The sequence below is a fragment of the Cryptomeria japonica genome, chromosome 7 (assembly GCF_030272615.1).
Source record: "Cryptomeria japonica chromosome 7, Sugi_1.0, whole genome shotgun sequence".
In the NCBI taxonomy this organism is placed as follows: Eukaryota; Viridiplantae; Streptophyta; class Pinopsida; order Cupressales; family Cupressaceae; genus Cryptomeria; species Cryptomeria japonica.
Genome location: NC_081411.1, coordinates 58,981,744 through 58,997,537, shown reverse-complemented (window position 1 = coordinate 58,997,537; position 15,794 = coordinate 58,981,744). Strand labels below are relative to the sequence as shown.

The 15,794-nt window shown below is 33.9% G+C and overlaps 1 protein-coding gene across 1 annotated transcript; it reads right to left on the bottom strand.

Annotated features, from left to right (window-relative positions):
• Positions 1-287: 287 nt before the first annotated feature.
• Positions 288-3,599, bottom strand: LOC131057321 (protein SRG1-like). Its single transcript, XM_057991463.2, has 4 exons — positions 3,312-3,599; positions 2,970-3,217; positions 632-956; positions 288-539 (listed from the first exon to the last, which is right to left on the bottom strand). Exons 1-4 carry the CDS (start codon positions 3,597-3,599, stop codon positions 288-290), a joined length of 1,113 nt encoding a protein of 370 aa, XP_057847446.2.
• Positions 3,600-15,794: the final 12,195 nt, after the last annotated feature.

The following is a 15,794-nucleotide window of genomic DNA, read 5'->3' as shown; positions in this document are numbered from 1 at the left end:
CTGGCTCCAAAACGACAGTATAGATTGACTAACACGTGTTAGTCGCGCGTTTTACACCATGGATTTTGCAATTAACAGTTGTGATTGATTAACCTGTCGCTAACACGCTGTACGAAAGGTCTGTTTTGGAACCAGAATAGCTTCAGCCGAAACATATCATGATTATTATTTTTTTTAGTGATTTTGTATGTATCAATGGAATGACCAACTAGTCCAAGTATGATATCATATAGATATATTTATTACACATTTGATCTAGATACCACACTAACTACTGACCTTGAATCCTATTCATATATTTTGGCAAAGCTAGCTAATGATTTTTTCCCATTGAGTTGCTTATTCATGTAATATTGAATATATTCTTGGTGCTTGAACTTCCTATATAAGGAGGGTTTCTCTTCATCCACAAGGTTGCTTATAGGAGCCACTTCATCATCTAAGGCAGGATAATAAAACATAGCAATAGATAATCTTGTCCTCTCTTTGTTTGTCACAGCTTGATGTTCTATACTCTTATAGATTCCATTTGTCATCACCTATAATGCAATTAAAACACCACATTATATATTTTATAAATTAGTTATACTCAATACAACTTCATTGAAAGCCAAACTTATGTAGTATTTACCTCTATTAGGTCACCAATATTAACAACAAGTGCATAAGGAATGGGTTGAATGGGAATCCATTTGTTGTTCTTGTGAACTTGAAGGCCTTCTATTTGTTCATCTTGAAGCAAAAGTGTTATGAAACCTCCATCCGAATGAGGGCTTAACCCCAACACTAGATCAGGCCTAGGACAAGGTGGATACAAATTCATCCTTACTGTCATCATTGGATCTCCAAAATTTTCTTTGAAATAATCACTCTTTAATTGTAAGTTTTCAGCGAATAGACTAAGGATCATCTGAGCCACCCTTTCCACTCCAGTGGTGTAATTTTGTAATGTATTTCTACAATTGCATATTGAAAACTCATTAGATGGTGATTAAAAGTATTAACAAGAAGACTTTATTATAAATCATTTATATTATTTGATTATGGCTTGATACTAAATTGATGGGAGTCTACCATAAAAAGCTCAAATTTTATTTCAAAAATGCTAAAGTTTAGAAAATGTGAAGTTACACCGTTCCAAGAATGCATCCTAAAAAAAAATAAAAATCTTTTAAAGTTGAGTCACATTTAATCAATCTAATTATACTTACTCTACTTAAATATACAATTATTTAACTCTAAAAAATAAAAAATAAATTAACACCTCATAGACATATAGAAATAATAAATAATTATTATTTTTAAATTAATAAATATCATCTTTAATTAATAAATCTTTAATAATAACCCTATAAGCATAGATTTTTCTAAATAATAAAAAAAATAAACAGTAGCTATCATACAACTATAATCCTTACCAATTTTTTGTAGAATATTTTATAGTGATATCTCATAATGCAAGGAAAATCAACAATTCAAGAGAGCTACATGCAAACTGAAATTTTTAGTTAGCTATGGAGTAGACAAAAAAAATTCTTCGAGAGACTTTATATGTATGCAATATACATAGTATTATCACAATAGCCTTATGGATTAAGAAATTGCAACTATTTGGAGTTTTTCAAACTACATAGTATTATGTCCTTCCACAAGAAAAGTTACCTTTAAAATAACAAAGAGAAATTTCAAAGGAAAAAATATTAAAAACCCCTTCAGAGAGAATTAAAAAAAAAAATGACATTTTCTCGAGCACTAACTAATGATAATATATACATTATCAATCAAATGAAGAGAATGCTAGAATCATATAAAATTGAACAAACAAAATTTACTAAGTTTCATCAGCCCATAAAGAAAGTACAAAAGTCACATCTAAATATTTCAATGCAATCTCTATTGCTCAACCCCATGTACCTAGGCCTAGGATTGACTTGGATTACTATAACAGTTGAAGGTAAGTAATTTAGGTGACCCAAGTGACTTGTGTGATCTAAGGAATACTATTATGGTCTTGGTTTTAGTGTTATAGAACTACAATGATAGTCAGGTTGGTTTGGAGCTTCAACCTATCTAAGGTTGGGGCCATCGTCAATGTTGAGGATAGGCTTAACCCTAAGACTAAGCTAAGCCACCTTAGAGACTAAGCATACCTACATGACTTGGGTGAATTGGTTGACTCATGTGACTTGGGGAGAACTATTTCATAGCAACATAATTCGTGCTTGGCATCACATTAGGGATAGACCATAATTCTAGGGCCAATATCTATTCTTGGGTCTTGACATCATAGAGGGATAGACCCCAATTCTAGGGTCAAGATCTATACTTGGGTCTACTTGGCATTGACTTACATGACATAGGTAATTGAGGCCTCCTCGTTAACTCAAGTTGTATGAGTGACTTATAGGAACCTATGAAAAGCCAACTTTTGAAAACATGATTATGACATGGCGTTCCATAAGATTTCCAATGAACAAATTTTTGGTCAAGGTATGGTCTAAAGTTCAACTAACAATTTGGGCCAAGCACAATTAGTGTAGCCAACCCAAAAAAACAAAGAATGAACTATACTACTCTGTCGACATAAAAGTCCTAAATGACTTTCACTGCCTTTGCTATGTAATCACATGAGAACATCATCTCAATTGGATAACATCTACCAGCTAATGTGCCAAACAAATGGAGAATTCAAATTGCAAGGGTCAAAATGTTTTCTTAAGTTTTCATTTTCTACAACTTGACTTTATTTACTATTTCTAAGCAGCTGTTCACAATAACAGGAACAACTTTAGAGAGCTATAAATTTTTAGTCCGTCCTCTTTTCCTATTGGGTGAGAGCATGGAATATGTGGCGACTGAAAACATAAGAATCGTGTCATGGTTAGACACTAATAAAATTGGCTGTAACTCGAATTCATGATAACTACATAATACAAAACCACCAACTACCACACATCTAAACTCAGTACCTGTAATCCGATGGTGTGGTTGGCCACAGAGCTAAGTTCACAAGCTTCTTAGGCTTAAGTGCCAAAGCCATTAGGTCACCCCAATCCAACTTCTGATCTTCATCAACCACAAACACATTTCCATAGCCTTGAACATCTCCTGCATGTGGAGCATACTTTTTCTTCTCCTCTAAGGAAAGACTAAAGAACTCATTAGCCACTCCTCTCATGCGATCTATCAAAGAATGTGTAATTCCATGGTTCACAACCTGATGATCACTGCACAATCAGCACAACTGCAAAACCAAATACCAAAAATCTATTTGGGTTCTAACCATATATTCTGAAAAAATGTTATGATACCTGAAAGAAGCCCCACTCTACGCAGGCCTTTGAAAGAATGCCCATCTCCTTTTTTCTTTCATGGTTTTCAGAGGGCAAGAGTAGCTTTTCCATGTCGATTACAGGAACTGTCAAGAGAGAAGGAAGTGGTGTTGAAGATGGCCTCTCATCTTCTGATCTGATATATCTCTGGGGAATGTCATTGGGTTTCTTTAGTGCAAGCTCCTGCACACTCTCCACAGCAACAGAATGGTTAATCCAGTTTGGATTACTGAAAGATTCAGCGGCATGGATCGCAGAAGAAGCCATTTCTCTATGCTAATTTGTCACCCACCAAAGCAAACCTATCAGAATATAATGTAGACGATGAGAAGTACAATTTGATATGCAAGACATTTATGTAACTATCATACAGAGTTGGTGGGCAAGGCATCAACTACTGTGGCTTTTTTATATGATTATTTGGAACGCTTGTCGTTACAAGGGACAATCTTACCATGTCGATGGCATCTGCTGGAATCTCGCTATGGCATATAATTTGTAAAGCAAGCTGTTGGATGCATGTGTTTTCTCATGAAGAGTTTTGGATGCGACGCCCACAGAAAGGACTAATCATTCACATGCTTACAAAGATAATTTAGGGTACTATTATTCCTCATATGTAGGTCCAAATGATTCTTTGTTTGGTAATTTGGATTTATTACATTTCAAATATTATATTGTACTTATTTAATAAATTTATTCAAATTAATTAAGATATTTCATTATCTTTAATTTAAATAGTTCATAATGATATGTGTATATTTTGGTTTGAGATGTAGAGATGTAATCATTACCTAAACTCATGATTGATAGTAGTTAGATGTTGCTCTTATTTAGTCAAAGTCACATTTGTTTATTTATTTATTTGTTGGAAAATGTGAATATAAAAAATGAAAAGAATGTACATGAGAGGAGTCTTTTAAGATAAGAATATTGAAAGAAGTCACATTTGTTTCAATTAGACTAAGTCAAATCGCCTCTGGATTTGAAGTAAATGAGAACTAACTCATAACTATTTGACCAGTTATCATTTCAACTAAACTGAGTTAATTCACCTCTTGATTGAAAGTGATTGAGAATTAACTTATACCTATAGGACTTGTTATATATCCTTAATGCATACATTTAAAAGGCTTATGTATCTATATGCTACTTTTTGTAACTTTTCTAGATTTGTGATTAGGTTATAGATATTTTAGTCTTAGTTATAATTCTCAAAATTCTAATGTAGTACCAAAGCTATTATATTCTAGAGTTGGGCCATTTATAAAATTAGATGCAACAATTACTCTTCAAAAGTTGTGTCATATTGTCTTGCATTGAATGGTTATCTAGAAAAATAGAAAAACTTAATAGATATACTAAATTTAAGATTTTCGTGTGACTTTCTTTCGAAGGTAGCTTTGAACAATATTTGGGATAGATATGAGCTCAATTTCTAGCTCTTTGATAAAGTCAATTTTATCATTTCACGCATCAAAATTGGACACTAGAAGTCATAACTATAAATATTTGAAATTGGGGGGTGTATACTAGATTTGACATGAGCTTGATATTTCAAAGTATTTTGGATCAAACCTAACTATGCCATTTCCTTCAGGAGGTACAATAACCCATCTATCAATTGATTGTCAAATCATTGAAATCCAAAAGCAATGTCCTATTGTTAAGATTTTTTTACCTATTTAGTCATCTAAACAAAAAATTTAAGGATATATGCTTGTGTGTAGTACTACATAGGCTAACACTTGCACAATATCAACATATATTATAGCAATGATGGTTCATAACTATAGTGGTAATTGCAACCTTGCCACAAACAAAAGAGAAAAATATTTTCTCTATAACCACCTGTTATGCTTGTATTAGGATTTAGGTTCCATAAAACTTATAAATCCTTCGATTACTTTTTCCCCTAATGTTATGTGTAATTTACCCACAAAAGGTGAAACCGTTTAACTGGCAGTGGTGAAATAGCTCATGTAAAGACAAAGTTACTTATTACCATTTGGAATTTGCTAGGAGCAATCAAGAAGGAAGACTAAGAAGGGGGGGGGGGGGTGTGAAATATTCTTCACTAGATACAACAAATTAAACTCCAAAACAAAAAATGATAAACTGTAGCAATAAATAGATAAGAAAATTAATAGCACAACACACAACACCAAGATTTTTGAAGTGAAAAACCTGGTTAAGGAAAAAACCATGATGGGAACCTACCCAAAATAAGATGATACTCTGCAGTAGTATGTGAAAATATTACAATGGGGAATGCACATGCAATCGGGCTCATTTCTCAAAAGATAATTTCCCGGAAGTCTACAACCCTCAACGAAGTCTCATTGACTTACAATATGATTCAGACTACAATCTGAAAGAAATGAATTACAATGATAGCATCTACAAATGTCTGATGATAGTCTGGTTAAGCACAATTATTTTCTTTGCAACACCAATCTCATTTCAACACTTCATTGAATGATAAATCTCTTGTTCACGCATTCACTTCTCTCTGATAATGTAGACACTATATTGAAACCTCAATTGCAAGAATATCTCATCTATATATACAAATCATCAACCTTGATAACAAGGTTGGCTAAACCCTCAACCCTCAACTCACAATTACAAAAATTAAATTACATGATACAAAGATCAATCAATGGACCAATATAATGATTTAAATTACATAGCATGGACCTAATTCAAATTCCCAAATGATCACATCCATCGAAAATCACGCCAAGATAAACCGCAACATGCTACACCACCAAAAATATAGCATAACATGAAAAATCATCACCGGTTCATAGAAATCACCAAAAACTCATACAATGATCAATGTTGATCACCAAAAAAAATAGAAAATGACTAGGAAAGACCAGCAAGCATGTTAGAATCATCTGAAATAGTTACACCAACACCTCTTTTCAAATCTTCATCGATCAACATCTAGAAGCTCAAGAACACAACCAATCAACAACTGTCACGAATAAAGATAACTTGTGGAGCACTAATTCAAAAACCATCTAAAATGAAGATACACAAGACCATCCAAGACAATATCCCAAAGTCTCAACACAAGATCTGATCACACTGGAATATATCAGAGGAAATACCGGTCTCTTGAAAATGATGATCAACAAAACCTCAGTAAAACCAAACTACAAAACCTGATCAGAAAATCTCCCCAAACTCACCAGAATAAATCACAGGAATATGTTGATATCAATGACAACAACATATCCTAGAAGAAACAATGAACAACTTTATCCAACAACTCCAACAATCTCCCCCTTTGGCATTGATGGCAACATCTGAATGTGAAAAACAATCAATGCAAAGAAAGAAGATATCACCAGCGAACTCCCCCTAAGATCAAGATAGATAAAGAATTTTTTCACATGATCTCTCTCCCCCTTTGAAAACAATGTTAGAGATCTCTAAAACAAAAATAAAACTCTCTCCCAAAAAATAGAAACATGAATCTCTCTCCCTCTTGGACACACAACCAAATCAATAAACTACTCCAGCAGAGAAGCAACACCAATTCATCAATCCAGATAAAAAAATAAGGCTTCTGAATTCCACCGAATCGATGCAACTCAATGCATATAATTCTCATCAGGAGGGGTGGATACCCCTAACTTATCTCTCAATAGACAAATGTATCTACAAGAAAAGGTTTAGTGAAAATATCAACAATTTTTTCCTTTGTAGATACATATTCCAACTTCACTTGCTCTTCACTGTATTTCTCTCTCAAATAATTATATTTGATTGATCTATGATTAGTCTTTAAATGTTGCATCAGATTCTTTGATATGTTTATAGAACTAGAATTATCACAGTAAATGACAATAATCTCATCATGAATAACTTTGATATCTTGCAACATTTGTTTCATCCAAACTATTTAAGCAACAATGTACTTGGCTTCAACAGTAGATAAAGATATTGAATCTTGTTTCTTACTTGCCCATGAAACCAACTTCTTTCCCAAAAATATTGCTCCACCAGTAGTACTCTTCCAGTCATCAACATCACTTGCCCAATCTGCATCAATGTAGGCACACAAAATGAAATCATCATTCTTCGGATACCATAAACCATAATCCATAGTTCCTTTTAGATATCTAAATATCCTCTTAACAATAGTGACATGACTCTCTTTTGGATCAGCTTGATGTCTAGTAGCCGTACACACAACATGCATAATATCATGCCTAGTATGAATAAGATATAGCTGTCCCCAACCATAGATCTATACAAACTTTGATTAGCTTTAAGAGATTCATCATTTTTAAACAATTTAGAACCAGTCACCAGAAGAGTTCTAACCAGTTTGAAATCATGTCTAATCCAAACTTCTTCAACAGTTCCTTCACATACTTAGTTTGAGATATAAATATACCTTTTCCTATCTGTACAATTTGCAAACCTAAGAAAAATTTCATCTCACCAATCATAGACATCTCAAATTATTTCTTCATATCACCGAAAAAATTCATACTCATATCATCATGTTGGCATGGTTGGCATAACTAATGCAGATTGAAAGCAAATACAAGTGCAGAAAATGAAAAATAAATCCAAGTAAGTATATTGATTGAAGTAATGTTACCAAAGTAGAGAGAAACTTGAGAGTAATCACCCAAAACTTGAAGAAAAGATACAAGAGATTTTGAAGGGAGAAAAACAAATAAAAACCCCTTATCTATTATGAATGAAGGAAAAGCCTAGAGAGAGAGAGAGAGAGAGAGAAGCTCATTACAATGATATCCAAAGTGAAGAATGAAAGGAGAAGCATCTCTTAAATAGAGAAGATAAGAGGAGATACAAAGTAACTCCCAAATCTATGAATGCCACCATTCATAATATGTGTGTGCAATGTGTCAACATCCTCTTAAGGAGGATAAACTAATATTCCTTAGTAAAGGAAAATAAAAGAAATGACTTGTCCTCACACATGTACAAGAGGACAACTCAACTTACATGTAGGGATTCCAAAGGAATATCCCAAACTAAATAAAAATAAACCTAAGCCAAGTAAAGATTAAATATTCTAACACCCCCCCTTCAGCTTTACTCGGGGAGTTTACATCAAACCCTTCAATGGGTTGCAATCCAAGATTTTTACACTGAAATTGAAACTTTTCTTTACAAAGTGGCTTTGTTAATATACCAACAACTTGATCTTAACCCTTGCAATATAGAAGTGAAACTCGATTGTCTTCAATTTGTTCTCTAATAAAGTGGTGTTGGAGAGTAATATGTTTGGTACTTGCATGGAAGATAGGATTCTTAGCCAAGGCAATGGCACTTTGATTGTCACAATATAAAGGTATTGGATCTGGTTGAGGTAGCCCCAAATCTTCAAGTAATCTTCTAAGCCATAAAGCTTCTTTAGAGGCATTAGTGCATCTTTTATATTCACCTTCAGTAGAACCAAGTGAAATATATTGTTGGTTCTTATGTTAGATTCACTCACAGTCCCAAAGACATTGAGAGAGGGGGGGGTGAATTAGTGTCTAACTGGTTAGATGAATATTTAAACTTATTTATAACTTTGCAACCCAAAATAGTGTACCGGTAAACAAGAATTAATGCAGTAAACTCAAATAATAGAGACAACATAGAAACACACCATAACACAAGATATTTTAACGAGGAAACCCGGTGTGGGAAAAACCTCGGTGGGATTTGTGACCCACAATATTTAGTCACTGGCCAATGACTAAATACTACTTACAATAGGGGCCTGCACATGTAGGAAGGCCAACAACCTAGAGCTCACTGCTCAGAAGAGTCTCACTGACTACAAAATGGATAATTAAATCCAATACAATGTACTGCTCAAAATAACATCTCTAATACTTGGTTCAGTACCGGTTTAAGCTTAGGTAGACACCTTTACCAAAAACCTTCGGTGTCACTCAATCATCTTATACAATAATCTCCTTGATTACAATATTTTCTATCTCTCATACATACAATACCATACATATTACCTTATATGTTCTACAATATGACTTATGATATCTCATACTTATATGAGTCATTACAATATATCAAGTCGGCTTACAAAAGACAATTACATTATAATACAATAATCAAAATTTCATCCCATGTCAGACTGAGTGCTGGTATGCTTTGTTGCCAGTGAGATCTTAATGTCGGTGTAAGCGTCCGTCAGTGCCGGTGTCGGTGTATAACCTATTGCCGGTGATCCTGTGTAACCCAATATCGGTTGGTTGCCATCAATGAAAACATCAACCAATGTCATATGAGTGTAGAAATCCAACAATCTCCCCCTTTTGCATTGATGGCAACACTCATGAGAAAAATCCAAAACTGATATCCCAAAACTGAAATCCAAAATGATGTGCTCCCTCTGAGCAAGTGATCTCCTTTGTACATGCATTTTTCTCTCCACTACTCCCCCTTTGACATCAATGACAAAGGATGTCAAAAGAATCAAAGAATACAAAATTTCTACCTCAAAGTCTGTAGCTAGTTGATTACTATTTGAAAAATGTCCGCCAAAACTAGGTTCAAATTCTGCATAAACTTCCCGCTATCAGAAAGAGTTGCCTAAGTCTTTTGGATCATAGCGGTGAGATAGTGCATTTTCTGCTTTGGTGATCGCTCTCCAGGAATTTTTTCCTTAGTTAGTTCATCTCTCTGAGTAATCAGACTATCCAACCTTGGACCAAGTTTATTCTTTAGTTCCTTGGCTTTAAACCTTATTCTTGCCTTTTCTTTTTCCAAGTTTTCCAATTTCTCCTCATGTACTACCATTTCTTGCTCAAAAACTAATATAAGTTCAGATGAACCTATCATGTTGTCTGCTATGTCATCAATTTCCTGTTGTGTCCTTTTGATCTCTTCCTCAATGTTTATATCTTGTGTATCTACATTCATAGATCTTTTCATTATCAACTCCCTGTTCCTTATCTAAAACAATGTTTATATCTTGTGTATCTACATTCATTGTGAAAAGTATTTCAGACTCTGGGTTAGTATCATCATGATTTATACCTTCAGTAGCCATATCTGGTGGATTAGCTGTGTGTACCGGAGGAGTATCCCAAGAAATGACACTTGAACCAAGAAAGAAACAATATCCACAAGTAGATTTCCCATCATTGGGATATCCCCCTAGATCAGAATCGGTAAATCCTTTTAAAGTAAAATCACAATTTGTATCATAAAATAAACCAACATTAAGAGTTCCTTTAATATATCTAAAAATTCTTTTTGCAACTTTAAAGTGATTTTGTTGAGGTTTAGACATAAATATATAAACTAAGCCCACACTATAAGCAATATCTGGTCCAGTAAGAGTTAAATAATTTAAACTTCCAACTAATTCTCTATATAAAGTAGCACCAACTAAAGGAGTATTCATATCAAGCATTAACTTTCTTCCTAATTCCCAAGGAGTACAAACATGATTAGCTTCATTCAATTTAAACTTGTCTATCTTGAGCATATTTACATTGAGATAGAAAAATACCATTACTTTTTTGCCAAATTTGAATTTCCAAAAAATAATGTAAAAGTCCTAAATCAGTCATTTAATTTTTTTTATTGAGTTGAAACTTAATTGCCGAAATCAAATTATTGGAACTTTAAGTAATAATTAAATCATCTACATATAAAATAATAATCACAATGTCATCTACACTATGTTTAATATATAAATTTGGATCATTTTTGCTTCTAAGGATACCTTGAAAAAGAAAGAATGCATTTATCTTAGAATACCATTCCCTAGGTGATTGTTTCAAACCATAAATTGATTTCTTTAACTTGCAAACTAAATGTTCATTACCTTCCTTGACAAAATCGAGAGGTTGAGACATATAAATTTCCTCAAGTAAATCACCATTTAGAAAAGAAATTTTAACATCCATTTGATGAATAGGCCAATTCATATGAGAAGCTAAAGCAAGAACAAGCTTAATAGTAGGCATTTTAGCAACGGGAGCAAAAGTTTCATTATAATCTAGGCCCTCAATTTGAGAAAAACCTCTAGCAACTAATCTATCTTTAAACTTAGTAACTTAATTATTTGTATTCAATTTAGTTTTATATAACCACTTACAAGAAACAAGATTTTTACCTTGAGGTAAAGGAACTAAATCCCAAGTTTGATTAGCAAGCAAAGTATCGTATTCTTCTGCATAGCTTTTTGCCAATGAGGTTGATTTTTAGCTTTCTCAAAATAATTAGGATCATTTAAATTCATAATAGTGGACATCAAATCATAATTGCAATAGTTTAGTCTTCTATCCTTAAGTTTATCCATTCTAGCTAAATAATCATCTTTTTCTTGAATCAAAGTCTTAAACCATTTAGGCTTGCATTTAGAAGTAATAGAATAATCACTAGAAGAAGAATCCTTAGGAGTAGAATTATCATGATCATCATCACTGTCACTTTTAGAAATGGATGCATAATTAGGAGTATGGTTGAGAGAAGGAGTAGGGTTTAGAGAAGGAGGTGTTTCATCCACAACCACAACCTTAATTTCAACAAATTCATTATCTTGCACATTAGAACAATCATGAATACCTATTTTCAGCAATACAAACATCTCTAGGTGTTGGCATTGTACATTCTAATGAGAATGATTGATGTTATCATTGATGGCAACCAACCGGTAACAAGACTCTACACATACACCAGCAATAGGATCAACATCGACAACATCTACCGGCATCGACAGACACTTTCACCGGCATCCATATTACACCCGCAATGAAGTATACCGACACTCAGGATGACATGAGACAATGTTCTATTTATGTGAATTTTATTGTAATAAATCTTTGTAAGCCGACATGGTATATTGTAAAGACTCATATATGTATGAGATCTCATAGATCATTTTGTATCATTATTATTATTATGAGATGGTATATATGTGATATAGTGACTGTTTGAGGTGATTATGTAAAGGACAACAAAAGGTTTTTGTTGAGGTATCTGACAGAGCTTAAACCGGTACTGAACCAAGCATTGGAAATTCTATTTTGAGTAGTACATTATCTTGGATTTAATTATCCTTATTGTAGTCAGTGAGACTTTTTCATTGAGCAATGTGCTCTAGGCTGTTGGCCTTCCCCCTATTGTAAGTAATATTTATTCATATTGGCCAGTGAGTAAATATTGTGTGTCACAAATCCCACCGAGGTTTTTCCCACACCGGGTTTCCTCACCAAAATAGCTTGTGTTATGGTGTGCATTTATGTTGTCTCTATTATTTCTCTTTACTGCATTATTTCTTGTTTACCGGTACATTAATTTGGGTTACAAAGTTATAAATAAGTTTAAATATTCTATTAACTAGTTAGACACAGATTCACCCCCCCCCCCCCTCTCAATGTCTTTTGGATTGTCATTGCATCTAACAATTGGTATCAGAGCCTAGTCCTCTATTTGCAAAAGCCTAACAACTTGAAGAAGATTCTGAAACTGATACCGATGGAGAGTTTGAGAAAACAGTTGGAAGGAGCTCTTGAAGATTTTGATGCAAAAAAATTGAAGAATATCAAACTTGAAGATGATCTGAGGACTGCACAGGAATTGATTAAAGGACTTCAGGAGAACCTGGTTATAGCACAAAACAAGAGGAAAGAACTTCATGAGAAAATGCAGAAACATGATGACGAAAAGGAAACTCTTAGAGATATTGCAGAGAAGCTAAGACATGAGAATAATAACATGAGAAGTGAAATGCAATATCTTACCATGAGGCTATGTAAGGACATTGAAGATAGGAAGAAGAATGAAGAAGAATTGAATAGGAGACTTAATGATGGAGCAAATGAAAACCTGAGACTTATTCATGAAAATGATATGCTTAAGACAGATCTGATCCATATGCAACATGATAAGGAGGAGCTTATGAGACAAGTTGGAATTCTGGAAAATGAGTTAATCACTGCAAATGAGTAAAAAGATAAATTCAAGAAAAGTTAAAAAAGGCTTGATGACATGCTGAAAAGACAAAAACTTGACAGAGATACAGTTGGACTTGGATTTGAACATGGAGAAAGTTTTGGGACTGCAAACAATCAAGATCAGAGAAAACCGGTAAGATAACCTAATGCTTATAAATTTAATGGGAAATGTTTTAATTGCAACAAGTTTGGTCATAGAGCAAATTAGTGCAGATTTAGAAACAATCAGAATACAAACTTACCCACCAGTCAATGTTCCAAATGCAACAAAGTTGGTCATAATTCATAAAATTGTAGAATGAATGTGAAATGCTATGTTTGTGGTAGATTTGGATATTTATCTAATCAATACAAAACACAAACTGGTCAAGGATATGGAAAAGCTATTAAGAGGAATAATGTAACTTGTTATGCATGTAATAAGATTGGGCATATTGCAAAATTTTGTAGAAGCAAGACTATACTGACGAACAATAAAGGATCTAATGAGAAGGGAAAAGAAAAGGTAAACGAAATAAAGCAATAATTTTCAAAACAATGGATTAAGAAGAGAGATCAAAGAACTGATGAATCTATCTCTGCACTGGTAGAATAGAGTAATCCTCCACTGGTAGGATATTCTTCATCTAACTAAGGAATAATCCTCAGGGGGTATGACGGCAACAAATTGAAAATCATTCATTCTACCCTCAATTGACGGTAAGAAGACACATTTCTTCTTTACCGACAGATATGTTAATATTTCACTTAACCGACAAGCATTTAATGCAGTTGTTGGAGAACATTTTGGCTATAAAGCGCCAAAAAACCCTCATTTCGATCCACCAAGCATCCAAGCATCCAGAGAGCGCGAAATTGAGAAAAGACATTCTAAAGGTGAAGTAGCAAAGTGTTTTTCAGGCATTCAAGAATTTCAAGTTAAGAGGTATTTATCTTTCGAAATGGAATCCTCATCTTCTGTATCTGAATTTATTGTAAACCCTACTATGGTAGAAAACATTAAGCACCCTAGACCCGTATTCAAGATCATCCCTGAAATTGACAAGCAAGATGATTCTATCAGAGCTTTTTCAAAAATTTCGAAGGGAGTCGCTTTTGCTGAAGACCCGAGAATCTATATCCACTACAACATAGAAAACCTAGGGACTAAGGACTTGAATAACATGTATAATGATGTTATTACTGATGAGCAAGGTCTGGTTAAACCGGAACATAAGATTGTTAAAGACTTAGATTTTGTTGAAATTCTGAGCATACCCGAATTCCCGAAGGAAGTAGTCCGTCTTGTATTGAGAAAAGTTCATGGAGAGTTTATGTGGCTAGACTCTGTTTGTAAAATAACTAAGGAAGAAATCAAGGCAAGTACTGGTTTACCCTCAACCGGTAGTAGACTCGACAAAGAAAAGAAGATACCTAACAAGGGTGTTATGAGCCTAACCAGATCTACATCCGACAATAGATTTCTTAGGGTTAATGACATTACTGATGCAAATGTAAGATATGTGAGTATGGTACTTGGCTATAGAGTAACTCATGCAAACAGATTAAATTCAGTTTCTAGCTTATGTATTCACAGTGCATATGAAATGGTAAAGAACAATACTAGAATTTATATCTGTGAATGGCTTAAGGATGAACTGATTGATAACCTAAAAAAAATTAAAGGTGACAAGAAGGGGACTTTTCGTTTTGGCAACCCGCTTGTGTGTTTGATGCTTTACTTCACCAAGGAAATACCCGACATTGGTCATAAGGACTTTGGATATGACATCTCGGTAGGCAAACAAATCATGGAAGCTATCACCGGTATGGGCACTAACAGTGATGAGATTTTAGCAGATTACTTTAAAAAAATTCCAAACCAAGATGAAGGCTAGAAAGAGGATACCACGGAGCATTGTAGATAAGTATGACAAACAAATCTGATTTGTAATCAAACGTGATGAAACATGGATGGAAGTCATTAGCCCTAGAACTATTTGGATAACGAAAATGGGATATGAAGTTGATTTACATATTCTTGAAGCATATGCTAAAACAATACTTGATGCACCTAGAGAACCTTCTAAGGAAACTTTTGGAAATGCTGAAACTATTGAGAGTGTTGTTTCAATGCAGAAGCAAAGAAAAAGAAGAGAAAAAATTATCAGAGATGCATCCAAAATGGATAAGGAAATTAAGGAAAATGTAATAAATTTGAGTGGTATATCAACTAGTGAACTTGAAGGATTGGGACCGGTAGCTCATGTTTCATCGGTTGTCACTTCTTTTGATACCGATAGTGAAAAAATAGCTGAGTTCAAGAGTGTTGAAAGGACAAAGAGGAAAACCCCACTGACACCTTCTCCTTCTCCCAAAAGGACTAGGACTTTAAGGAAGAAGCAGCAGGCTATAAGGGAGCCTAAGAAAAAGAAAACTCCTAAGAAGAAACAGGACCCAAAGACACATGATACCTTTACATTGGAGGAACTGATAAATGAAATAACACAAG